The sequence below is a fragment of the Hippocampus bargibanti genome, linkage group LG15 (assembly GCF_051943395.1).
Source record: "Hippocampus bargibanti isolate YZ-2025 linkage group LG15, ASM5194339v1, whole genome shotgun sequence".
Taxonomy (NCBI): Eukaryota; Metazoa; Chordata; class Actinopteri; order Syngnathiformes; family Syngnathidae; genus Hippocampus; species Hippocampus bargibanti.
The window spans coordinates 8,066,482-8,091,407 of NC_142748.1; the positions used below are offsets into that span (position 1 = coordinate 8,066,482).

General features: G+C 47.2%; 4 protein-coding genes across 7 annotated transcripts; 2 read left to right on the forward strand and 2 right to left on the reverse strand.

Annotated features, from left to right (window-relative positions):
• The first annotated feature begins 255 nt into the window (after window positions 1–255).
• On the forward strand, window positions 256–7,239 carry a1cf (apobec1 complementation factor). Of its 3 annotated transcripts, none has more exons than XM_089015101.1 (13): window positions 256–915; window positions 1,524–1,672; window positions 1,738–1,872; window positions 1,950–2,080; window positions 2,799–3,037; window positions 3,098–3,262; window positions 3,325–3,422; window positions 4,384–4,539; window positions 4,641–4,791; window positions 5,727–5,953; window positions 6,048–6,184; window positions 6,659–6,814; window positions 6,891–7,029. In XM_089015101.1, the coding sequence occupies exons 2-12, from the start codon at window positions 1,571–1,573 to the stop codon at window positions 6,810–6,812; spliced, it is 1,695 nt and encodes a 564-aa protein (XP_088871227.1). In that variant the 5' UTR covers window positions 256–915; window positions 1,524–1,570; the 3' UTR covers window positions 6,813–6,814; window positions 6,891–7,029. The 3 variants fall into 3 exon arrangements, with proteins under 3 accessions (XP_088871227.1, XP_088871225.1, XP_088871226.1); XM_089015099.1 differs by having other exon boundaries at window positions 259–915; window positions 6,659–6,804; window positions 6,891–7,239; XM_089015100.1 differs by having other exon boundaries at window positions 261–915; window positions 5,751–5,953; window positions 6,659–6,804; window positions 6,891–7,239.
• On the reverse strand, window positions 6,039–18,772 carry acsf2 (acyl-CoA synthetase family member 2). 2 transcript variants are annotated; one of them, XR_016117345.1, is made up of 18 exons: window positions 18,630–18,772; window positions 18,272–18,388; window positions 17,011–17,206; window positions 16,789–16,917; window positions 16,647–16,700; window positions 16,469–16,587; window positions 16,240–16,402; window positions 16,041–16,136; window positions 15,809–15,960; window positions 14,829–14,920; window positions 14,681–14,757; window positions 8,930–9,037; window positions 8,713–8,864; window positions 8,262–8,403; window positions 8,042–8,152; window positions 7,720–7,788; window positions 7,432–7,599; window positions 6,039–6,177 (listed from the first exon to the last, which is right to left on the reverse strand). XR_016117345.1 is itself a non-coding variant. In XM_089015097.1 (17 exons), the coding sequence occupies exons 2-17, from the start codon at window positions 18,376–18,378 to the stop codon at window positions 7,540–7,542; spliced, it is 1,827 nt and encodes a 608-aa protein (XP_088871223.1). In that variant the 5' UTR covers window positions 18,379–18,388; window positions 18,630–18,772; the 3' UTR covers window positions 7,193–7,539. The 2 variants fall into 2 exon arrangements, 1 of the variants encoding a protein (XP_088871223.1); XM_089015097.1 differs by lacking the exon at window positions 6,039–6,177 and having other exon boundaries at window positions 7,193–7,599.
• On the forward strand, window positions 9,057–13,571 carry chad (chondroadherin). Its single transcript, XM_089015106.1, has 3 exons — window positions 9,057–10,157; window positions 12,091–12,254; window positions 12,717–13,571. The coding sequence occupies exons 1-3, from the start codon at window positions 9,249–9,251 to the stop codon at window positions 12,859–12,861; spliced, it is 1,218 nt and encodes a 405-aa protein (XP_088871232.1). The 5' UTR covers window positions 9,057–9,248; the 3' UTR covers window positions 12,862–13,571.
• A 47-nt stretch (window positions 18,773–18,819) lies between the features above and the next one.
• Window positions 18,820–24,733, reverse strand: LOC148887523 (antigen peptide transporter 2-like). Its single transcript, XM_089015096.1, has 12 exons — window positions 24,467–24,733; window positions 23,420–23,917; window positions 23,197–23,311; window positions 22,988–23,118; window positions 21,975–22,180; window positions 21,703–21,900; window positions 21,496–21,624; window positions 20,927–21,112; window positions 20,689–20,862; window positions 20,450–20,609; window positions 20,240–20,376; window positions 18,820–19,274 (listed from the first exon to the last, which is right to left on the reverse strand). Exons 2-12 carry the CDS (start codon window positions 23,907–23,909, stop codon window positions 19,050–19,052), a joined length of 2,151 nt encoding a protein of 716 aa, XP_088871222.1. The 5' UTR covers window positions 23,910–23,917; window positions 24,467–24,733; the 3' UTR covers window positions 18,820–19,049.
• Window positions 24,734–24,926: the final 193 nt, after the last annotated feature.

Below are 24,926 nucleotides of genomic sequence, written 5' to 3' on the forward strand. Positions count from 1 at the left end.
GAGTAACAGAAAGTTTAAAAAAATGGCTGGTTGGCTATCTGGCTATACATCTATTAGCTATTTAGCTATGTAGCTAGCTATCTATTAGCTATCTAGCTGGCTGACTAGGGTATCTATAAGCTATCTATTAGCTATCTAGCTAGCTTTCTTTCTATTGAATTGGATGTACCTTTATTCGTCTCGAATAGATAGGAAGTTAGCTAGCGAGCTAATAGATAACTAATAGCTAGCTAGCCAGCTAGCTAGAAGGACTTTCCGCACCGTCTTTGTTGCATGAAGCAGTTCTAGATGAAAGAGGAAAGGATAAAATCATCCTTTTCACCAGTGGATCGGGGACATCAGTGAAATGTGCACGTCTGCTGGGAGCTAAATGTTAAAAGCAAACAGGAAGCTGTAGCATCCATTGTTTGTCTCACATCTCTTGTTCCACGTAAATCCGCATCAATTCCAAGCCGCGACCGTTCTACAAACGCATTGGCGCTATGCGCTAACGCTCCTTTTTTCTCATCGCAGGCTACTCAAGCCATGTATCCATCCAGCCAGCCATTTTGGATTTAAGTGTGAACACAATATTAGCTACATTAGCTTGGTGGAATTACCACAATAGTTGACAGTATTGATATTTTGGTATCGATCCAGCCGTCGTCATCACAAAGCGGATTTCAGCCTCTCGGAAAGTTCATGTGTGTGTGTGTGTGTGTGTGTGAGCACACAGATAGCAGCAAGTTAAACATTAACGAACCCTTGTAAAGCTAACACCAAGAAAGTGAACCTTTGGAGTTTGATATGATGCGATCACACACACAGACACACATACAGAATGACACGCTCTCACACATACACTAACACACACACACACAGTGGTCAGAATGACACAGGTCTGATCGGAGGGAGGTGATCTCTGAAATTGCTCCGGTGAGTTTTTTTAATTTTTTTTTGTCACCCCCCTGACCCGCAAATTGAAAATAAGCGATTGATGAAAAACATCCCCAAAAAATGGACATTTGTTTACAACGGAACAGATTGAAACGCATCATTTAGTCGGGTGAAGGCAAACAGAGGCGATGGAACAAGTGTGTGTGCAGCGGCTAAGTGCTAACATGCTACGTCTGTTTTTGTTCAAACGTCATCTGGACTCTGATCGTGATCACAATGATTATAAAATATAATAATAAAGTAGCTTTACTTCCATTTTTTTACAGAACAGCAAATCCACATCTTCAACCTCCGGTCCCTTGAAACACAAAATCTAAATTAGCATTCTGATTATGATTATGATTAACATAAGTGATTAGAAATAATCAAAAGTTAGCGATAATAGCTTACTTACAAACAAACTCCAAAACAAGTGACGTGACGCCTCAGCAACAAATGCGACTGATTGGTCATCACAAGGTGACGTGACCTATTCCCTCGGATGACCTTTGACACAACACACATCACGTGTGGATACACATACACAAAAAGCACGGCCATTTGTCCTGCAGCAAGCTAACCCCTTACTCCTCGTTTTTATCTTACAGTGAGCTTTGCTAATTTCCTTGATTTGTCAAGCTGTCAATCAAACCCAATGGAAACCAATCAGAAGGCCGGAGAGGAAGCACTAGTGGGTGCACAGAAGGAGGCGGGACTAAGGGCGCTGGTGCAGAGGACGGGGTACCGGCTCCAGCAGGTAAAGTGGACAGGTCAATGGCCAGTTAGCCCACCAACATGCTAACGCGCTCCAACGTGTGGCAGGAAAACGGCCAGCGGCGATACGGCGGCCCCCCGCCGGGCTGGGATGGGCCCCCGCCGGAAAGGGGAAGCGAAATCTTTGTGGGGAAACTCCCACGAGATCTTTTTGAGGATGAGCTGGTGCCACTCTGCGAGAAGGTGACAATGGCGCCATCTTACGTGGGGCAAAGCGCAAACTGTCCGGTTAACGATAGTTTTGGTATTTTTCACGGCAGTTCGGTCGGATCTTCGAAGTGAGGATGATGATGGACTTCAATGGCAACAACCGCGGCTACGCTTTCGTCACCTTCGCCAACAAACAGGAAGCCAAAGCGGCCACCAAGCATCTAAACAACTACGAGATCAGGTAAGCCGACGCCATTTTTTTGTTTCCTAACTGACATCAGAAAAACGTTTTGGAGCATCTAAAATAACCAGGCTGATATTTTTGGTTAAATGCAAAACACCAATCAAAATGACTGAAAGTGTCCCATAACTGCCACAAAATGAGCTAGAAACTGGCGAGATTCAGAAAGTCCCGCCCCCTTGTTCGTGACGCCACATCAGGATACTCCTTCACAAACTGCCTTGCTCCAGAATCAAAACAATGCCTTCAGAGAGTTTGGATTCAGAGAAGATGCTTTCTTGTTCCTCATCCAGTTAGGAATATGATTTGAATAGTTCTGAAGAGGAAAGCATAAATGTTTACCATCGATTAAAGAAGTCCTTCCGTATCAATTTGAGCTGTCTGGACTCCAATGTAGCGCCCAGAAAATGCACAAGATGGCGCACAAGCTTCGTTTCGTCCAGTATATAAAGATCAGAGCCATAAAGCTGCCTGTGATTGGTTAAAATCTGTGGTAGAAGACAGAGGGGTGGGTTTTAGACCAGAGAGAAAGCTCCGACAGCGCTCCAGAGTAAAAAATGACACGATGGAAAGTGGATGTTTGTCCAATCTTCCGCTACGTCGCTTCCGGCATCGTCATCAACTGGAAAACAAGACTTCCTGAATATTCAGCGCTAGTCTTAAAACGTAAAATATAGCTATATGCCGTGCAATCTTTGTAAAAGGCCGTTCGTCCCAGGAGTGGTCGCCTGCTGGGCGTGTGCCCCAGTGTGGACAACTGCCGACTGTTCGTGGGCGGCATCCCCAAGAGCAAAATGCGGGAGGAGATCCTAGCCGAGATGCGCAAGGTGACCGATGGAGCGGTGGACGTCATCGTCTATCCCAGCGCGGCGGACAAAAACAAAAACCGGGGTTTCGCCTTCGTGGAGTACGACAGCCACCGTGCGGCCGCCATGGCGCGACGCAAGCTGTTGCCAGGTAACGCGATGCCGCCTGGTTCTCGGCTCCGCCGGCGTCACCGCCCCCCGTCCACGTCAGGCCGCATCCAGCTATGGGGTCACGCCATCGCGGTGGACTGGGCGGAGCCTGAGGTGGAAGTGGACGAGGACACCATGGCCTCCGTCAAAATTCTCTACGTCAGGAATCTCATGCTGCACACCAGCGAGGAGAACATTCTCAAGGAATTCAACTCCATCAAAGCAGGTGAGACCCCCATCTCGACCTCCGACCCTCGACCCCTCACCAGGCAGGCACTTTTGCTCCAGGTGCGGTGGAGCGAGTGAAGAAGATCCGAGACTACGCTTTCGTCCACTTCACGCACCGCGACGACGCCGTCAACGCCATGAAGGCCCTCAACGGGAAGGTCACATGACCTCGCAGATAACAAATACAGTGATGCCTCGGTTTACAAACCCCTTGGCTTACGAACTTTTCGGTTTACGAACGTTAAATTTCTGAAAATTTTACCTTGGCATACAAACTATTTTTTGGGATACACACGGAGCGCCACAATGTGTGATGTGTCGTTCGCAAACAAGCCCGTTCCAAAAAGAAAATGGCAGCTGACTTGTTTTTATCCTCTATTCCTCGCCCCCAGTCTTCAGTCAAAGCCACGTGATTGGTCAAGAACGCAGCAGTGAGGGGAGGCGGTTTAATCACTAAAGAGACAGGCAGACGACAGGGAGAGAGTGAGAAAATGGATAGGAAAAAGAAAAATAAGGACTTGTTTCAACTTTGATAGTTCAAAGGCAGAGTGTAGACTGCAAGGTTAAAATATCCCATCAATCCGGCTCCACAAATAACCCATACAAGTCATTTGTACACTTGATGCAAAAAGCTATCAACCCAGCTAAACAGAACACAATTGATGAGGAACAAGGTAAAATTATCGTAGAGAAAGCACCTACAGGGGATCATTCCTCAAGATGGTGACAGAAGAAGGCTACGTTCCTCATCAAGCGTTTAATGCTGATGAAACCGGCCACTCCATTCCATCAAGCCATCAATGACCATCACAGAGGTAAATAAAACGACTTTATTATAAAGTACAGTTGATTTCTTTAATTATAATACCATAGCACAATTATTATACATACAATAAGGTATATTTAGTGTAGGTTTAAGGCTTAGAAAATTAGAAAATCATGTTTTATGGTGACCTGGGAACGGATTATTCTCATTTTAATGGTTTCCTATGGGAAATTAATTTTTGGGATACTCACCTTTCGCCTTACACACTCTGTCTGGGAACCAATTAAGTTCGTAAGCCAAGGTATCACATTATAGCGCCCTTGCACACATACTCAAGGCATCCATGTGCGCAGGTGTTGGAGGGCTCGGCGATGGAGGTAACCCTGGCCAAGCCGGTAGACAAGGACAGCTACGTGCGCTACACGCGAGGGACGGGGGGACGAGGGGGTCGAGGAAGCCGAGGAAGCTCATTGCTGCAGGACGACTACGCTGGCCTCACCCTCGGACAGGTAACAATTTCGAATGGGGGACATTTGAGGGGGGACGGACACCATTGTCATTGTCCACTGCGTTAAGTTCAAAGGTTAATCCCCTCCTCTCCCAACCTCAGATGTATGACCCCACAGTGGCATATCTTGGTGCGCCGGTGTTTTACGCACCGCACGCCTACGCTGCCGCCGCTGCTCCAGCCCATTTCCGTTTCCCGCCCGCCAAAGGTCACATCGCAGGTCGCGGTGTGATCAGGACGCCGTCCGTTAGAGGTCAGAGGTCATCTTGACGCTTTTACATTGTCAATCAAAGAACAACTACTGGACGTGGGACACGAGCTCGTTGCTACGTGAGGCGACTCGACGCTAGCTACCTAGCTAGCTATTAGCAATATAGCTAACTATTTGAGTCAGGTAACATATTAGCTATCTATGTAGCATTCTGTTAGCTAGCTAGGTTGCTTTCTATCTAGTTGAGTTACTTCTGGGTTGAGTGCTCTCCCACAGAAAAACTGATCCTGTGACTGTAAAGTGACCTTGAGTTTTGAAAGGGGCTTAGAAATGAAAATGATGATTATTATTATTATTATTATTATTATTATTATTATTATTATTATAAAGTGCTGGTCAGACCTCTGGCAGTGTTGTTCCCTCCCATTAGGGGGCAGCATTCGTCTTTTGTATATGTTAGCGCTTTGTTCTAGCTTCAGCTGTTGTTAAAGCGCTATTTACTGTAAATCAATATGTATGTCTTATTTTAGACAGTTGCCCCCATTTCAAGGTCACATAACTCCAGACTTATATAATTTAGGAATTAACTTTTTTTTCCTGATGAAAGAAGAGAGGCTAAGGTTTCTTACGCTACATTGAATGTTTATGTCGTCCTAAAACTCAATATTCTATGGATCCTGGAATTCGAGTGACAATGACAAAAACCCTGGCAATGGAGTGGACACATTTTTGCACATCGTATGGCAGTGAATGAGTTAAAGGTCATGTCAATTTTAGGATTGGCTTTTATTCGCAAGGGCTGGTGTTGCGACGTCCAGTAGAAGTTTTCAATCAACGGGAATGATGGGAAGGCTGTGTGTCCGTCAGTCCGTCTGTCCATGCGTGTGCATGTGTGTGTGCGTTTGTGTGTGTGTGTGTGTGTGTGTGTGTGTGTGATTACGTCTGATTGGAACTGATGCGATTGGTCTCTCCTGTAGAAGTTTACATGAGTCTGCCTGTAGGGGCTGCGGGGGTGCGCGGGCTGGGCGGGCGGGGTTACCTTACGTACGCGGCGGGGGGCGTCGGCATTGGCGCGTGCCGTCCAGGCGGCGTCCCCAAGAGGTCCGACGACAAGCTGTACGACCTCCTGCCCGGCATGGAGTTGACGCCTATGACGCCGGCCGCCGTCAGCCTCAAGGCCGCCGCGCTCAAGCCGGCGCCGCAGGTAAGACACACGTTAGCGTTGGGTTAGTTTCTGTGGGTCACACGCACACCCGCATATCGTCGCACACTCACCCGAATAATGCGTTTGTGTTCAGGTGCTGGAGGAGTTGTGCGAGAAGAACAGCTGGGGGGCGCCGGTGTACCAACTGCACTCGGCCATCGGACCCGATCAGCGCCAGCTCTTCCTGTACAAAGTCACCATCCCCGCTCTGGCCACGCAGAACCCTAACGTGTAAGCACCGTTTTTGGCGAAATATATTTATCGGAATAATTTGATGATCATATTCCAATCAAATTTTCGTGACAATTTACATTTTAGCATGTAAATATAAGTTCCACTTTTGCATTTCAGATTTAAATGAAGATCCGAATTTATTCGGGAATTGAAAATTTGATAGAGCGCCATTTGCTAATTTGTTCAAGTTTTGTTCTTTTTTCATGCTAGGGTGCCGATAAAGCGCTGGCCATGACCTCTGGCTATGTTTTTCTTTTCCACAAGTGGACAGCACTTCCCTATTTTCCATGTTAGCGCTTTGTTCAAGCTTCAGCTATTGTTAAAGCGCTATATAAACCAATACTGTACAGGTCACATCCAACTTACGACCAGCTGTACCTGTATTGTATTTTGGACAGCCACCCCCATTTCAAGCTCATATAACTCCAAACCCATATGACTTAGGAATTAACTCATTTTGTCCGCCTGCAGGCTCCCGTTCACCCCGAGCAAACTAAGCGCCGTGGTGGACGAAGCCAAGGTGCACGCCGCCGAGCATACGTTGCACACCCTGGGGGTACCCACGGAGGGGGCTAGCCCCGCCCCAGATGCCACCCTTGCCGCAGTGGCCTTCCCAGGTATGTGAAGGTCCGTAGCCGGCGCCATGCGCACCCGTCGGGCGAGCCCGTGACGAAAAACCGAAGGTGCGCCTCGTATCTTCCAGGTTACGCTTTGGCTGCGCCGGCAGGGGTGGTGTCCCCACTTAAGCAGGACGGGGTGGCCACGTACACCGCCTACGAGGCCTACCCCACTTTCACCATGGCCACGCGACATGGCGACGCGTACGGCATTTTCTAACCAGCTGCTTTGATTGTGAAGGATCGGAATTGTTTTGGTTTCTTTCTACTGCTAAACTTTTATTTTGGAAGACATTTTCCCACGTCTCCTTTCTGTCGATTATCCACATTCCCGGGACGTTTACGACATTTTTCTTTTGTGAAGAAGCTGATTGGTTCGTGGCTCCTCTTCACTCTAACAGTATTAAAGCTTTATTTTGATAGGACAGCACACAAGCGGCGTCATGTCTTCTTCTCCTGATACACATCTTGACCGCTAGTCGCTAACTAGCGACGGGCAGGTGATCCTAACAATTGATAAGCAATTATTGTGGCGGGCGGGTGACTGGCGGCTAGTTAGTGTCACGTGACGGGTGTCAAGATGGCTGACAGGTTAGGGACGGGCCTTAAAATCGAGACTGGGGCGACCTTGAGGAGGTTAGACGTTCCCATTTGTTGTTCTTCATGGCAAAGATGGATGAGAGCCATCAGGCGGCTCAGGGCCCGTTTCAAAATGGCCGACGTCAGCCATTTTGATTATGCTTCGGCAAGTCCCAGCCGCTCTTCCATCTCCTGCCGCAATTTGTGCTTCTGGACCTGAAACAGGAAGCAGGAGTCCTTGCGTTCTTCTTTCCTTTTCTAGCGCCCTTTCCTCACACGGGTTTACTCGCTTCCTTCCCAAGATTGGTCGCGGTGTCAATGAGGCGTCGGTCTTACCTTTCCGGTGACGGTGAGTGGAAATCTGCTGACAAACACCACGTAGCGGGGAATCTTGAAATGAGAAATCTGGACACAGAAAAACGACAACAACTGGACGCTAGCAACCTAACGCGCTCTGCGCTATGCTAACGGACGCTAAACAGTAGCACCTGCAGATACTAGTTTTTGTTCGGCCATTTTTGTTTGTTTGTTTACACTCAAGCCCTATTATCTTTCTTTTGAAGCACGTGGGCGTGAAATATTATTGGATGGTATTCAAATGATGGAGCGTCAATTAATTTAATTCATAACGTGTGACAGAAGTGGTTGTGAAGCTAACCTTCCCTCTGCAAAAAGTCTTGACGTCGTCCTCGGTTAGCTCCTCCTCGTCCTTCACGGTAACACACGCGCAAATCTCCTCGCCCATGCGGGCGTCCGTCACGCCCACCACCTACAGCAAAGCAGGGTCATTTCAAGGTCGGGTGTGTTTGTGTGCGAAGATTTCAAGAGGGAGTGCGAAAGGGTGGATGGTTGCCGTGGCGACGGTTGCGTGACCTGACCTGTACTTCTTTGATTTTGGGGTGGGTGTGAAGGAACTGTTCGATCTCGGCAGGGTAAATGTTTTCGCCTCCTCGGATGATCAAGTCCTTGATGCGACCTTCGATGCGACAGTAGGCAAATTCGTCCATGCTGCCGATGTCTCTGAGCGCACAAACGCACACAATGAGCGCACCGTGCTAGCACTTGCCATGCTAACACCCGTTATGCTAACACACCGGCACGAGATGCCGTCGTAACTTTCGCACGGTACTAAATCGTTCTCACACATACAACTGAACTTTTCAAGCCTTTCACTGTTTTGGGAGAGTGCGGATGCCCAGTGGTCTCACAGTAACACTTGACAGAGCCACAAACGCTCTCACACATATCCTGCGAAAAAAAAAACCCAATTCCAAACTCTTGAACCTTCCCGTTTGGCGTCAGGGTGAACTCAACGCCAGGCCGACTCACCCGGTCTTGTACCAGCCGTCAACCCCGATGCACTCGCGGGTTTTTTCCGGGTCGTTCCAGTAGCCCAACATGACGCAGTAGCCTCGGATCAGGATCTCGCCGGAAGAACCCAACGGAACCATCTGCCCGCTTGACGGGTGCACGATTTTGGCCTGTGGACACCACCTGATTGACAGCGACCGGCGTGACGTGACGGGTGGGTGGGTGGGGGGCGTACCTCGGTGTGGTCCATGATGTATCCGACCGTCTGCGACTTCCTCTCCATGTTGTCCAATGGCGAGCCACAAAAGGTGACGGGGCTGTTTTCCGTGGTGCCGTATCCGATCTGTCAATCACAGGGTAGCGCTTGACGAATTAGCCGTGAGGTAACATCGCAGAGGGTGGCGGCGTTCCCGACGTGGTGGGAAAAGTGTTGAGTGAGCGTCACATTCCTTAAGCAAGCGTCCTGTTTTTCCCGAAGGAATGTTGGGAACACGCGGCGGCCAGGAAAGCTCAAAAAGCTTAGCCGCTAACACACAAACTTCCCCCTCATTGGGATGGATTTTTTTCCGCTGGCGGCAGCCCCTGAATGGGGGCGAGTGTTCTGCCGGCTGGGTCGTCCCCACCGGGGGACGCCGCCCACTCGGGTTTTGACGGTCGCCCCAGCGTCAAGCCGCTCAGTGGACGACATGCGGCGCGCGAGCTGCCTGCTGCTGCTGCTGGCTAGCATACTGACGGCTACGGGGGCGCCCAACCAATGCCCGACCCTCTGCCATTGCCACGGCGACCTGCAGCACGTCATCTGCGACGCGGTGGGCCTCAAGAAGATCCCGCAGGTGTCGGCGTCCACGCGGCTGCTCAACCTGCAGAGGAACCCGCTGGGCGGCGTTCCGGCCGCCGCCTTCGCCGACAGTGGCGGTTTGGTGTCGCTGCACATGCAGCACTGCCAGTTGCGCCATATCGCCGCCAAGGCCTTCAAGGGCCTGAGTCAGCTGGTGTACTTGTACCTGTCGCACAACCAGATCACCAGCATCCAACCCGACGCCTTCCGAGACCTGAGCCGGCTCACGTACCTCCACCTGGACCACAACCGAATCAGCGAGCTGACCAAAGGCATCTTCTCACCTCTGGTCAACCTCTTCGTGCTACGTCTGGATGACAACAAGCTACGCCAGCTCCGTCCTGGCACCTTCGCGGGCGCCAAGGACCTGCGCTGGTTGCACTTGAGCGGAAATCAACTGAGTACGCTCCACGCCGCATCCCTGGAGGACGTGGAGAACCTGGCCGTCCTCCACCTGGACCGTAACAAAATGGCAGTCTACCCCGCCGCCGCCATGAGCAAGCTGCGCGTGGTGGAGGAGCTAGCGCTGGGTGACAACCCCATGAAGAGCATCCCTGAACGGGCTTTCGGCAGTTTTGGACGCTACATGGAGAAGCTCCGGCTGGAGCACATGGGCCTGGAGAAGGTCAGTGGTGGGGGGCTTGTACCCCATATTTGACAGTCCAGCCTTGACGTGAAGCTTTTAAATTTGTTACGGGGGGTGAACAGATAAATGCATCAATTTTCATCAATTTTAGGTAACATCTGACTTACGACCGAGTTCCGTTCCGACCAAACGGTCGTAAGTCAAAATGGTCGTAAGTCGAAATCCATTCAAAATGTTGAATAGAGATTCGGAGGCTAAATGACTAGCAAACCCCCCCTCTTAAAATGTTAAAAATAGGGTCTGGAGATCATGTACGGGTGGTCACAAGTCGAGCAGGTCGTAAGTCGGATGTTACCTGTATATAAACCAAAATAAAATCTCCACGGTCCCTTGCGAATATATCAACCAAAATAAAATCTCCACGGTCCCTAACCAACATCGTAAACATCATGTGAGCCAAACCAGCAAAACAGCTTATCCGACTGCACCTAATTACCTTAAATGGCCTCGGATGACGCAACAATCGGAACACCGTTTTACCTAACGCAAGTTCAAAATGTGAATGAGGACAAGTCAAGCCCAAACGATCAAGAAAAATATTCCCCGCGGGAAGCCACAAAAATGGAAATGGGACGCCGTCCAACATTCCACACGCGTGTGATTAGGGTTTGTTTTCGCCCGCAGTCTACTTGTATTGTTGACAATCATTTGCTACAATACAGTCCATGAAGCAAAAAATATACAGATGTTATTGAAATGTGATTTTAACTCATTCACTGCCAGATACATGTACAAAAATGTGTTCACTCCAGTGCCAGGGTTTTTGTCATTGTTACCTGAATTCCATGACCAACAGAATATTGAGTTTTAGGACTATATAAACATTCAATAGAGTGTTAGAAACCTTAGACTCTCTTCTTTCATCAGAAAAAAGAGTTAATTCCTAAGTTGTATGGTTCTGGAGTTATATGAGCGTGAAATGAGGGCGGCTGTACAAAATACAATGCAATACATTGTACATACATACATAGGTTTATATAGCGCTTTCACAACAAAGCGCTAATATGAATAAAAGGGAAATGTTTTTGTGGAAAAGAAAAAAAACATGGCTATCTATTAGCTATCTAGCTGGCTGGCTAGCTAGCTACTGCATCTAGCTGGCTGGCTAGCTAGCTATCTATTAGCTATCAATATTTCATATGTTCTGTATGTCATACATATTAGCATATTTGACAATAAAGCTGACTGACTTTATCAAGCTGCCTAGCTAGCTATCTATCAGCTATCTAGCTAGTTATCTTTTAGCTATTAGCTACAAAACTGAAATAAATTCGGGAACGGCGCTCTACGTCATATTTTCAATTCCCGAATTCGTAAATGGCAGTGAATGAGTTAAAATAAATTTGTATATTTACCAAAAATAATAATACTGATCAATTTTAGACACACAAACACATCACAGGAGAGCGAGTAACAGGAACAGTTACATAACGATTGTTAGTTTGGCTAGTCGGGGGAAACAGAGTGTGTTTGTGTGTGTGTAGCCTGTGCACAAACGCCTCTTTGCGTGTTTCCCAAATGGATCGGGAGTGGGGGGGTTTGTTGTCCCCCTTAGTGGAAATTTCCGACGAGTAGCCGTCGCACCTGCGCGAACCTTTTAGCGTCCATACATCCGTGCGCGCGAATGTTGACACAAGATGAGAGGGGCCTTTCAGACAGTCGGCGGGCTTCCCACGCCCGACAAGACCTGCGACGCCCTCCTGAGCGCTTTTGCTAAAGCCTTTTTCAAGCATTAGCGCTTTAGCGGCAGCTCTGTGTACTCATACGCTTCTTAGTACGCTAGCTTCACGCCATTAAAAATCATTTTATGGTGTGGCATGCCATTTTGCACTAACTAGAACCAAGAAATGCTCAGAAAAGGACATTTAGCTAATGCTAACAGGTTGCCTTTGTGACATTTTTGTCCTTTCAGATGTCAGAGGAGGCGTTCGCGGGCGTGAAGGCCCTGACCTGGCTGGACGTTAGCAACAACAAACTGCGCTGGCTTCCCAAGAGTCTGGATTTATCTCGAGTGTCCAACCTGACCGTGAGCAACAATCCTTGGAGCTGCACATGCCAGCTAGCGTCGCTGCGCAGGTAAAAGCGCTAATCTTTGTAGCATTTTATCAAATAACTCATTTCACTGCCATTCACAAATTGATTCTGGAATTGAAAATATGACGTAGAGCACCATTCCCGTATTGGTTCAGGTTTTGTTTTGGTTTTTTTCATGCTCGGTGCTGATAAAGCGCTGGCCATGGCCTCTGGCAATGTTTTCCCTTCCACAAGAGGGCAGCATTTCCCTTTTTCCCTTGGCAGCGCTTTGCTACAGCTTCAGCTGTTGTTAAAGCGCTACATAAACCAATATGTATTGTATTTTGTACAGCCGCACCCATTTCAAGCTCATATAACTCGAGACCTATATAATTTAGGAATTAACTCTATTTTGACAAAAATCCTGGCACTGGAGCGGACACATTTAATGCACATTTTTGTCTAGCAATGAATGAGTTAAACACGACGCCTCCCAAATGCTCTGATGTGGGGTTGGCGGGGCAGGTGGATGGACGGCAACAGCCGCAAGCGAACGGACGCCACGTGCGCATCGCCGCCGGCGCAGAGAGGCAAGCAGGTCCGAGACAGCGCCGCCTTCGCCGCCTGCCGGCTTAAGCCCAAAAGAAGCAAGATGGCCGCACGCCACTGAAGGGGCGAGCGGCGGAAAAGGGGAAAATGAGGGATTGTTGATGGGAGAGGGCCAGTTGCATGACATGACACCAATTTCCCCGGCCGCAAAAACCCGCCGACATCTGCTTTTCCTTTGCGAAACAATCATCAAAATGTATTTTCTTATATTTGAGCCTTTGATACGCCATCGCTAGCCTCAACGCTGAATTCTGATTCATGTTGTGTTCGTGTTTGAAAAAAAAAAAATGTTTTTTTGGACTTCCCCTTGCAAATCGTGGTTGGTTGCAGGCAGCCCTCGACAAGACAAGAAAGTCATTGAGAGCCTTTGGGCGCCATTTTGATGGGAATGTTTTTATGAGTCAGCATAAATTAAAAACGGAACAAGTGGGGGAGGGCGTTTGCACTCGATTCCCCTAGTGTGATATTCGCTACGCTACACATTTGAAGATCTTCCGCGAAACGCATGTGATTTCCCTCCCACCACTTCCGTAAACTTGCTGGGAGTCGGATTTGTCACCCCCCACACCACACTCACCACCACCGTGTTTTTTCACCAGCTGAACATTTCCATATGGGGCCCAGTCGACAAAAAAAAAAAAAAAAAAAAATCCAGGCAACTCCCCCATCGCTCGCCACCAGCTTGTTTGCTCACGCTAACTCCTTAGCGATCGTTCCGCCTGAGCTTCACGTTTGAGCTCGATGCCTCAATAAAAGGAAATATTTCACCAATTTTGCCTATTTTGTTCATTACGGCTGCTGGACCACATAACCCCCCCCCCCCCTTCCTCCCCTACTCCACAAAAATCCGATTTGACTGTAAAGTGTCCTTGAGAGCTATGAAAGGCGCTTGAATATAAAATGTATTATTATTATTGGGTATTATTAAGGCTTATTTTGTACAAAATTATGTTTTATGGGGACCTGGGAACGAATTATTCTCATTTTAATGGTTTCTTATGGGAAATAAATGTTCGGAAGACGAACTTTTCGCCTAACACACACTTTCTGGGAACCAATTATGCTCGAGGTCTCAGGCAATAGAAGAGGCTTAATAGCAAGCTAGCTGTTAGCTATCCATTAGCTAGCTAGCTCACTTTTTATTGATTTGAGTTACTTCCATGTTGAGTGAACGCTGGCGCATATGGCTGCCGCTGCTCACCCACTGAAAAACCTACAATTGAAGAAAAATAACGTATCCTGTGACTGTAAAGTGACCTTGAGTTTTGGAAGGCGCTTATAAATCGAATGTATTATTATTATTGGATTGGATTTGCCTTATTATTATTATTATTATTATTATTATTATTATTATTAGTCACACAAGGAGTTACTTCCCGGTTGAGTGATTATTAGCTAACTCTTAGCTATCTAGCTAGCTTTCTATTTATTTCAGTTACTTCCGGTTTGAGTGATTATTATCTAATTCTTAGCTAGCTAGCTAGGTTTTTATTTATTTGAGTTACTTCCGGGTTGCGTGAACGCTCTCGCGCGTGGCTGCCACTGCTCACCCAAAGAAAAACGTATCCTGTGACTGTAAAGTGACCTTGAGAGTTTTGAAAGGTAATTATAAATGAAATGTATTATTATTACTATTGTTATTAATTGGAAATTGCTGTACTTTGGATCCCTCTTGTGGACACAAAGCAAACTGCATGTAGTAGCCTTATTTTTTTTATATTTGTCTTTTTTTAACTTAATGAGAATGTTCAATCAATTATTTGACATTTAATCCTGACAATCAACATTTTTATTATTACATCTATCCATATATTAATGTAATTATTGAATACAAATGTCATTGAATATCATAAACAAGTGATGCCATGCACTCAACTCACCATGACTTCCTTGATGCCCAAAACGGAGATGATGCTTTTGACCAGCTCAGGAGGACACGGCGATCCCGCAATGATGCCTGCGCACACGTAACGCACTCATTATTATTATTATATTTTATTTTTTTGGGCGTGGCGAAATGGATGTTACCTGCGACCACAGACGATAGGTCGTACTTGTGCACGTCGGGTTGACTGGTCATGTCTACATACATGGTGGGCGTCCCGTACACAAATGTACACCTGAAAGACACAAAACAAGAGTACTTGGAGACAAACTGGAGACTGGTGACAAGTTTATTCTGTGACTGGAAAGTGTCCTTGAGAGTTTTGAAATGTGCTGATATATATAATGTAAATACAACAAAATATACAGTCCAAGATGGCAGCCGTCACAAGTGCTCTCACAAGCTTGGCCATTTTTATTTGTTGATATTATGCTGTTTTTTTGTGTATTTTCTGTCACTTCTGCTAAGCAGTTGCGCCATTTTGGCAGCCTATGCCAGCACTGTTTTTGATTTGGGAGTAATGTCGGTGCCATTTGAGTGTCATCGCTGGACAGCTCTGGGGGGATTGTGCTTTTTTTGCGCCCGTAATGAGCATTATTTTCTCAGCGCAGAGTGTTCATGCGTATGTGGAATTGTTACAGCTTGGAATTGAAGTGGATTTACGTGGGATAGATGTGTTTTTTTTAGACAATGGAGGATACAGCTTTGTGTTTGCTTTTTAGCTTGTAGCGGATGTGTAGATTACACCATGATGTCCCTGATCCACTGGTGAAAAGGACGCCTTGATTCTCTTCCTCTTTCATCTAGAACTGCTTCATGCAACAAAGAGTGTGCAGAAAGTTCTTCAAATTGAAGTACTGTGTGTCTTTTGTGTCACAATATTTGTTATTTAGTTTTTTGTTGTTGCTTTGACTTCAAGATGGCATCGCAAGAATGGCTGCCCCTGTATTTTGTTTTTCTACTTCTTCCTTTCCTTTCCTCTTATTTTCATCACTTTGCTACTGTGATATGTCAATTTCTCCACTGCGAGACTAATAAAAGCTAATCCAATCTAATCCATATAGACATTGATGGGTCGCCCGCGGTTGAGACCAATCAGCAAGAAAGGTGTAGTTTGTCTTACTTCTCGTTCTGCATGGCGTCCAGGTTGTCCTTGCCGCTGTACCAGGGTGAAGGAAAAACCAAGGAGATGCCGTGGACGGCCATGCAGAGGCTGCCCCCCACCGAGCCGAAGCAGTGGTAGAGCGGGACGGGGAGGCAGATCCGCGTTTCGGGCTGCGTCCGATAAAGAGCGGCGTGGTCAGCCGAGGGGGGCGGCGGACGGGGGGCGGGTGTGACGGCGGGCGACGTCTCACCCGCCAATAGAAGCCGACACGTTTGCCCACGAAAAAAGCGTTGTTGACCACGTTGCGATGCGTCAGCGTGGCGCCTTTGGGACGTCCCGTCGTTCCCTGTCAACAACAACGGCTCACTGTATAGGATGCGGTTGTCATAACGCCAAAATAAAAGTTTCTAATCATTTTTGACGACAAAATAAAAAGCAACGGCCGTTACCGAGGTGAACAGGATGTTGATGGGGTCATCGCAGGACAATTTATTCTGGATCTCGTTCAGCTGGCGTTGGTAGCGACTGTCGCCGGCCTGCATCACCTCATCTATGTGGAAAGTTCCGGCGTGGCGGCCGTCCAGGACGATTACGCAACGTAACTCGGGAAGTCTGCCAAGAAGACGTTTGCAAGGTTCGAGTGGGGGGGCGCAAGTGGGGGGACCCAATCACTTTTACCGAGTACTCCGGATGTCTCCAGGGGTGGACGTCGCCATTTCCGGGCAGATAATCCGCAGCATGTCGCAGTACTTTTGCGTTTTGAAGGCCTCGGGACACACCACCGCTTTGCAGCCCACCTGCCGGCGCCCGCGAATAACATCAGACGGCGTGCAAACAAATCGCGCCATCGACTCACCTTGCGAAGCGCAAACTCGGCCTCCTCCGGTTGATAGGCCGGGTTGAGGGACACCTGTGTGACAGAAAGGCAACGTCAAGCTAAGCTAGCTCAACGTAGCGAGGTGGCGAGGAGGCGGCGGCGAGCATGCGGCGACCCCCACCAAGATGATTCCCGCCTTGGCCGTGGCGAACTGCATCAGGATCCACTCGTACATGTTGGGCCCCCACATGCCCAAACGCTCGCCAGGACGAAGGCCCACAGCCAGCAACCCGGCGGCGGCGCGCTCCACCTACACGCAAAAAAAAAGCAGGAGACCCAGAACAGAACCCTGCGGAACTTTCGGCACCGCCGCCTATTTACTAGCGCGCCGCAACACACTCACGTCATGGTGGAAGTCGGCGAAGGTTTTCCGCACGCCGTCCCGCACGAAAATGGCCGCCTCGCGATCGGGCCAGGTGTCGGCCGCCCGTGCCAGCGTGTCGCCCACGGTGGCGTTGATCAACGAGAAGGACGAGGTTCCGTGGGCGTAGCTGGTGGTCAGCGCCGGTATGATTGGCGGCGACTCCACGTGCACGCCGCTGCAAGCGCAACAAACTGTGTCAGTCATTCAGGCTCGGCGACTTTGCGTGTTTGCGTTCGAGCCCCAAGAGTCAGACCCCAAAACCGCAAAAAAACTCACCTACCCCAAGCCTATTCAATACAGGTAAGATCCGACTTGCGACCAACTCAACTTACGACCACCCATACTTACGACCACGACCTCCAGACCCTATTTAAAAAAAAAAGTAATTCTACGCCTAGCATCGCAACGCGCTAGCAGGCCGCCAACGCGTACAACAATTTTGCCGCCGAGTCTTTATTCAACATTTTGAATGGATTTCGACTCACGACCATTTCGACTTACAACCGTTTGGTCGGAACGGAACTCGGTCGTAAGTCGGATGGTACCTGTATATGGTTTCTAAAAACGACCTCCCTCTCCAGTCCACCTCACGGGGAAAAACATGAGGTTAAAAAAAAAGTGTGTGAAAATACCTGCAGCTGGACCGCGACAGAGTTCTATTGACACCGGTGCTGACATTTCAGGCTTTGCCGCATTTTTTGGTTTTTGTTTCTTTGTACCGTAACTGAACCGGAGCGAGTCGGATTACATCCTGGCTTGCCTGTCACCAGTCCAACGAGATGCGGCATCAAGACAAGCAAACAATGGACTGGTCTCATGACAATGGACCGGTCGACCCTATGTTTCAGGGTATGTAAAACTGGATTTAGAAAAACGATTGGTTGCCCACAGGGAGCTTTTAGAATGCGGGCGCAGAGCTAAACAGGAAACAGAGAATCTGCGCATGTGACCACCACTCGCTTCTAACCCAAGATCAGATATTAAGTCCAAAGTGTGTTGAGGACACAAGGGAAGTGAGGGAGGGGGGGGGGGGGGGGGTAATGTTCTGCAAGACATTCTTTGTTTTTGTTTTTTCACCTGCATTCCATTTGAGTGGTGGGGGGGGGGGGGACACTTGTCTAGTGAATGGTCACCCGCACGAGTGTCCAAAGCGTCGAAATGTCTACTTAGGATCAACTACGCCCCTCTCCTCCCCCCCCCATGGAAAAACAAAAGTTTAAAGTTCAGAAATAGAACTCACCGAACGGTGGCGGCAAGCCACCACGCGCGTGCATGTGAAGTTTTGCCAGCGCGCCAGGTGGTGGAATTGCAGAGGAGAAAAAGACGAGACGCCAAGTGACGGATCATGTTGGACTGCCTGCACACACAAAATAACAGAAACGGAGAGTGGGTGAGAGAGGGAGGGGGAGGGAGGGGGAGAGAGAGAGAGAGAGAGAGAGAGAGAGAGAGAGAGAGAGAGAGAGAGAGAGAGAGGGAAAAACAGAGAGGAGAGGGAGGGAAGAAAGGAAAGAGGAAGGGAGGAAAAGAGAGAGAGCTAGAACAACAAAGATAGAAAGAGAAAAAGAAAGAGAGAGAGAGAGAGATCCGGTGTAACACACGTGCGGGCCTGCAGATGATGCAACGGGGACGATTTTTGCCTGGGATCTTATCACGTGCAGGTTTCTCCTTTCCTACTACGCTCAAAACTATGCGACGATGTATTCTTTTCACCAATGTAAAGAAAAAAAATAATCTGTTTCAAAACAGGATTAGATGTAAACTAAGGTGCCATTTGTCGGATAAATGTCGATCCTTGACACACAGGTTCTTTTATTGCTCTAAAAAGTAGAATCAAGACACATTTTGGAGTATCACACTCGATAGTGAATACTTCCGAGGCCATTTTGTTTTTTCGAGATAGAGGCCATTTTGTTTTTTTGAGATAGAGGCCATTTTGGGTTTTTTTTTAGAATAAAACCAACTTCAGTGCAATCCATAAAAGTTAAGTGAAGAACCAGACAACCAATCCCTCAAGTCCTTCATCCAATCGGATCGGTCCAGTTGCCGGTATCGCGATGCTGGTCCGAGAGCTCTTGCGCGAGCCCCTGGTAGCGCTCGCTTTTGGCTAGCATCTGCGCGTGCGTCCCTTCTTCCATCACGACGCCATTTTCCAGGAAGATAACCCGGTCGGCTCGTTCCACGCTGCGCAGATGGTGCGCCACCATCAGGACGGTGCACCCGCAGCGCACCACCTCCTCCAAGACCTGTCGCGTACACGAGCCGGGAACACGTACACGCTATTTATTCGCCATTGCCGAATTTAGAATAATAATAATAATAATCCATTTCATTTCTAAGCGCTTTTCAAAACTCTCAAGGTCACTTTACAGTCACAGGATAAGTTTTTCCTGTGAGTGAGCAGCGGCAGCCACACGCGCCAGCGTTCACTCAACCCCGAAGTAACTCAAATAAATAGCAAGCTAGCTAATAGCCAACGAATAGCTATAAGCTAGTGAATAGATAATAATAATAATAAGAAGAATATATTACATTTTAAGCGCCTTTCAAAGCTCTCAAGCACACTTTACATTCACAGACAAGCAAAGGTACTATAATAAAGCTATTGGCGAGCGAATAAGTAGCTAATAGCTAGTGAATAGATAGCCATTAGCCAGCGAATAGATCGCCATTAGCCAGTGAATGGATCGCCATTAGCCAGCGAACAGATAGCTATTAGCTATTTATTCGAGTTTTGGTTTTTCATGCTTGGGTGCCGATCAAGCGCTGCTCAGACCTCTGGCAATGTTTTCCCTTCCACGAGGGGGGCAGCATTTCCTCTTTTTATCCATGTTAGCGCTTTGCTACAGCTTCAGCTCCTGTTGAAGCGCTATATAAATCAATATGTATGTATTGCATTTTTGTACATCCGCCCCCATTTCAAGCTCAGATAACTCCAGATCCATATAACTTAGGAATTAACTATTTTTTTCTGATGAAAGACGAGAGTCTAAAGTTCCTTACGCTGTATTGAATGTTTATGTAGTCCTAAAACTCAATATTCTGTGGGTCCTGCAATTTGAGTGACAATGACAAAAATGAGTTAAGTGTATCTACGCGTATCCTAGCTTAGGTAACCTTGTTGTAACGTGCGTATTTCGCTAGTCGCGCGTATGCTAGCTCTTAAGTGTTGTCGTTAGAAATGAAATGTATTATTATTATTATTACTGACTGCGTGTTGCGTATGGGCGTCCATCTGGCTAGTCGCCTCATCCAGGATGAGGACCCGAGGTTGGCGCACTAGCGCCCGCAGCAGCGCCAGGCTCTGCTTGTCGCCCTCCGACAGATGCGCGCCGCCCTCGCCCACGTCTGAACAGGAAGAGAGCGGGCGTTTTCAGTTGAGAAGGTTTGTAAAGGAGGGTTGGGGGCGGGGGGGTCATACCTGCATCGTAGTCAGCCTCCATCTTGGCCAGGAGGCGGTCTGCTTTGATCTTAGCGGCCACTTCACGTACCCGCTCGAAGTCGCAATCCTTTAAGCCGTACTCCACGTTGTAGCGCAGTGAACCGCGCATCAGAACCGGATTCTGGGGAACTGAAACCACCTGCGGAAAAGGTTACATACGTGACACCAGCGCTCCTAATCCAGGATCCGTTTGTTGTCCGTCCTCAACTGAGCCGCACTTTTTGATGCAGATAGTCGTTGCGATAGGTGTGCAGCGGCTGTCCGTCCAGCAGGATATTCCCGCTCTGAGGATCGTACAATCGCTTGAGGAGTCCCACGCAGGAAGTCTTCCCGCTACCGGACGGCCCCACCAGGGCGGTCACCTTCCCCGCCTCCAGCACAATGGACACGTCCTGGGCATAAACGTCCGTGAGCGAGCGAGCTAAAACGCTAACACTCGTCAAGCCGCGGGTTTACCTTCAGCGCCGGTTCGGCTGCGGACGGGTAACCAAAGGTGACATTTTGGAACGCAATCTGGCCCCGTAGCGCCTCAGGCGCTAGCTGCCCGTCGGCTAGGCGTTTAGGTGAGCGGTCCAGGTAGCTGAAGACTTTGGAGATGATGCCTAGCGTGGCTAAAGTGTCGCCGTAGCACACGAAGATCTCCTGATAATAATAATAAATTTCATTGATAAGCGCCTTTCAAAACTCTCAAGGTCACTTTACAGTCACAAGATAAAATTTTCTGTGGGTGAGCAGCGGCAGCCACATGCGCCAGAGTTCACTCAACCCGGAAGTAAATAGATAGAAAGCTAGCTAGCTAATAGATAGCCAATAGATACCCAGCTAGACAACTAGCTATATAACTAATAGATAGCCAGCCAGATAGATAGCTAGCCAACCAGTTCACAGCATAAGTTAGATAGGTAGATAGCGAGCTAGCTAGATAGCTAGCTATATAGCTAATAGATGATGGAGCAAGTCAACAACGGACTCCTTTCCGGAAAACCGACTCTGTGGAATGACAAGCCAGTAGCGTCGTCACCCACCTTGAGGTTGTGGGACATGGGTTTCCGGTATAAGAGGAACGTCAGGAGGATCCCGACGCTTAGCTGCCCGTTCGATACCAGCGAACGAGCCGCGAGAAGCAACACGATCTTGGTCACCAAACTGCTCAACTGACGGATAAAAGGAATGCAACGACGTTAGAGGCGGGAGGTGGACCCGGCGTGAAAACGCGGGCGGGAAGGCCTCACCCTGCGCACGAGCGTGAAGAAGGCTTGCTGTTGACCGGCTCGTATTGTGTTCGCTCGAAGGCGTTGGAGTTCTCCATGGAATCTTCGGATTTCATCCGATTGGCCGTTGAAGCTTCGGACTGTGCGGATTCTGCCTAGCGACTGATGACTTAGCTCTTTGAGGCGAGCCAAGATATCCTGCTTACGCTCCTTCACTTCCTGTCAGAGGTTTGCCCTCGTCAATCGTTTTCCAATCCTACTTCTTCAGCACGCTATCGTCATCCCCGGCTGACCTTGTGGTAACGGACTTGTTGTTTCTGCAGGGCGGCCAAGAAGGGGATCTCGACGCACGCCAGCGCCGTCAGCGGACGGGACTGGTACAACATGGCCGCCAGTATCAGGACGGTTTTGATGGAGCTGCGCAACACCGCATTGAAGTTCAGCGACACCATCAGGCCCAGCTGGTGCACGTCCGACTGCAGGCGGGAACAAAGACTTCCTGTCACGAAAAAATTAAAAAAAACAAAGATTACATTTTTTAATAATGAATAAATGCATGAATTAAGAAATAAATACAAATGAATAAACAAATAAATAAATACATACATAAATAAATGAGTAAACAAATAAATACGTTAATAAATGCATGAATGAATACATAAATAAATACAAATAAATGGTTAAATAGGTAAACGCATACATAAATAAATCAAATAAATAAACCAACAAATAAATAAACTAATAAATAAATGGATAAATACGTACATAAATAAATACAAAAATAAGTAAACACATAAACACATAAATAAAATAAATAAACCTACAAATAAACTAATACATAAATGCATTGATAAATGAATACATACATACATAGAAAAATAAGTAAACACATAAATAAAATAAATAAACCAACAAATAAACTAATAAATAATTAAATAAATTGATATATAAATACATCCATATATAAATACATAGAAAAATAGGTAAAAACAAATACATAAATAAAACAAAGAAAGAAACCGACAATAAACTAATAAACTCGTAAATCAATAAATACATCTAAACAAATAAAAAGGCAGGTAAATACATACATAAATAAATAGATAACTAAGTAAACACATAAATACATAAATGACTAAATAAGTAAAAACACGTAAATACAGAAATGACTAAATAAGTAAAAACAAATACATAAATAGATAGGTAAATAAGTAAACAAATAAAAAAATCATAAATACATAATAGAGGGCGCCGGGTGAAAAACGAGACAGACGCATGTGGTAGCGGCGACCGGAGCCGTGCTCACCTGGTTGGTTCTCCTGGAAGAAAAGCACTTCCTGAGACAGTAACGTGCGGAACACCGCTATCCTCAAACGCTTATTGAGTCGAGCGTGCGTGAGCATGAAGGCTCCTGACCTCAATCCAGAGAAAACGCAACTGCGGAAAATCGGGACGCTCCGTTCGGTTAGCGTGTTGATGATGCTTGTTACTTTGTTGCCAAGCGGAGGAAGCTACCTGCCCACAAAGAAGCACGCCAGGATTCGCAACGTCGTGTAGAAGCCGGAGTCCAGCGTTCCGCCTCGCAGGGCGTCCATTACCGTGCCTTGGAACAGCGGGACCAATGTGTCACCTGTCCACAAACAACAACAGGGAAATAATTTTAAAAGGGCAAGTGACGAAATAAGAAAATGTCCGCTTGCCATATGTATGCGAAAGTGCAATAAAATGACAAACTTACAAGCTACGGCGAGGATGATACAACCACAACCCACACTCAGTAACAGAAAGTCAGGTTTGAAGTGTTGAAGCAGCCTGGCGAGCAGGCGGCGAGTGTCCGGTGACGCCTTGCCATCTTGCGATAACCCGTCACCACCGCTGAAGGCCATTTCCCAAAAGAGGCAACTCAGCGTCGAGCCCAGCGACACCTGCAGCTGACCGGTCAACCCTGGAGGCGCGACAGGGTCCCCACCCTGCTCGCTCCAGGTTCCGAGTACGCAGGGCAAGACAACCAGCAGAGCGCAGAGCCTGCGTAGTACCACCTGATGCTTCTCAGGGGCCGCTAATCGCATTGTGACGTCAAGGAGCACCCACTTGAGCGCCGAGGCAGCCCACTGTTCGACCCCACTGGCCCCGCGACCTCGCACTTGCAGCAGGCCGTTCCATATTGTCCATGTGAGAGACGCGTCCACAAACAGCAGCAGGAAAGCGGATAGAATGACTGACAACATCGTGCAGCCTGACAGAAGCAATGCAAACATTCGCTTAATAATGCATCAATGTTACTTTTTTTTTGATGGCGGGGAATTGATGAATGTCAGCAATTATGCTAATGAGGAGTGTTTTATAGGATGTCAAATGTTGATCATTTAAAATGTTATTTTGTGTCGTATTTATGTTTAAAATGACTAAGTGGGGGTTAATGCTACTTCAATCGGGAAGAAATACACGCTACTCACCCACAGAAAAAAATTATATGGCTGTAAAGTGACCTTGAGAGTTTTGAAAGGCGCTTATAAATGAAATGTATTATTATTAGTATTATTGTTATTATTATTATAGAGGGGGAAATGTTACATAAATCTCCAAAAGAAAACAAGAAACAAAAGATATTTTGAATAGTTCGTTTTTTTCTGCAATCGAAAAACGAAAATCTGAAATTCCATTTCTGCAGTAAAAAAAACCCAGAGAATTACAAACTCGAAAAAAAACTTATCAATGACAGTTATGCGATTAAACAAATGTGATTTCTTTCCATAAATGCCCAAAAAACAAGTTTAAAACTCACCTTTCCAAAAAATATCCACAAACTTCTCGCACCTGCGTTCAATCGACTTTCACCCGTTCACTTTCGACACGAAAGACCTTTACTCGACCTTTTTTTCTTTCTCGTCACTAGCTAATACATGCAACACAACACTCGAACACGCAGCCAGTTTGTTTAGATGATTGATCTTCGTATTTCAGTGATAGATCATAATTTTAACAAATCAAACAAATCGAACGAAATAAGTGAAAGCGAAATTACATGTCGGAAGTTACCAAGAAGTTACCGGAAGTGGTTGCTAGAGGTTAAGTAGGCGTTTACCGCCTCGAATTTAAAACAAGAGTTAATTATTTCACTAATAATAATAATCGTCATTTGAAGTTCATTTCACTCAAAAAATGTTAGAAAGCAATAATAAAATCAAACATTCGGAACAAGTGTAGCAGCATCGCTGATGTACGAATGGGTGATGACGTCATAA

Bases quoted from the DNA above. Each gene is read 5' to 3' on its own strand.
- a1cf (XM_089015099.1), top strand. From the start codon at position 1,571: ATGGAAACCAATCAGAAGGCCGGAGAGGAAGCACTAGTGGGTGCACAG. The intron at 3,038-3,097 runs GTAACGCGATGC...CGTCCACGTCAG, and splicing joins GCGACGCAAGCTGTTGCCAG to GCCGCATCCAGCTATGGGGT. The intron at 5,954-6,047 runs GTAAGACACACG...GTTTGTGTTCAG, and splicing joins CGCTCAAGCCGGCGCCGCAG to GTGCTGGAGGAGTTGTGCGA.
- chad (XM_089015106.1), top strand. From the start codon at position 9,249: ATGGATTTTTTTCCGCTGGCGGCAGCCCCTGAATGGGGGCGAGTGTTC. The intron at 10,158-12,090 runs GTCAGTGGTGGG...TTGTCCTTTCAG, and splicing joins AGCACATGGGCCTGGAGAAG to ATGTCAGAGGAGGCGTTCGC. The intron at 12,255-12,716 runs GTAAAAGCGCTA...TTGGCGGGGCAG, and splicing joins CAGCTAGCGTCGCTGCGCAG to GTGGATGGACGGCAACAGCC.
- acsf2 (XM_089015097.1), bottom strand. From the start codon at position 18,378: ATGATCCGTCACTTGGCGTCTCGTCTTTTTCTCCTCTGCAATTCCACC. The intron at 16,403-16,468 runs GTAAAAGTGATT...TCTTCTTGGCAG, and splicing joins GGAGACATCCGGAGTACTCG to ACTTCCCGAGTTACGTTGCG. The intron at 14,758-14,828 runs GTAACATCCATT...ACGTGTGCGCAG, and splicing joins CCTATCGTCTGTGGTCGCAG to GCATCATTGCGGGATCGCCG.
- LOC148887523 (XM_089015096.1), bottom strand. From the start codon at position 23,909: ATGTTGTCAGTCATTCTATCCGCTTTCCTGCTGCTGTTTGTGGACGCG. The intron at 21,113-21,495 runs GTGGGTGACGAC...TATTATTATCAG, and splicing joins CCATGTCCCACAACCTCAAG to GAGATCTTCGTGTGCTACGG. The intron at 20,377-20,449 runs GTATGACCCCCC...CTTCCTGTTCAG, and splicing joins GGAGGCTGACTACGATGCAG to ACGTGGGCGAGGGCGGCGCG.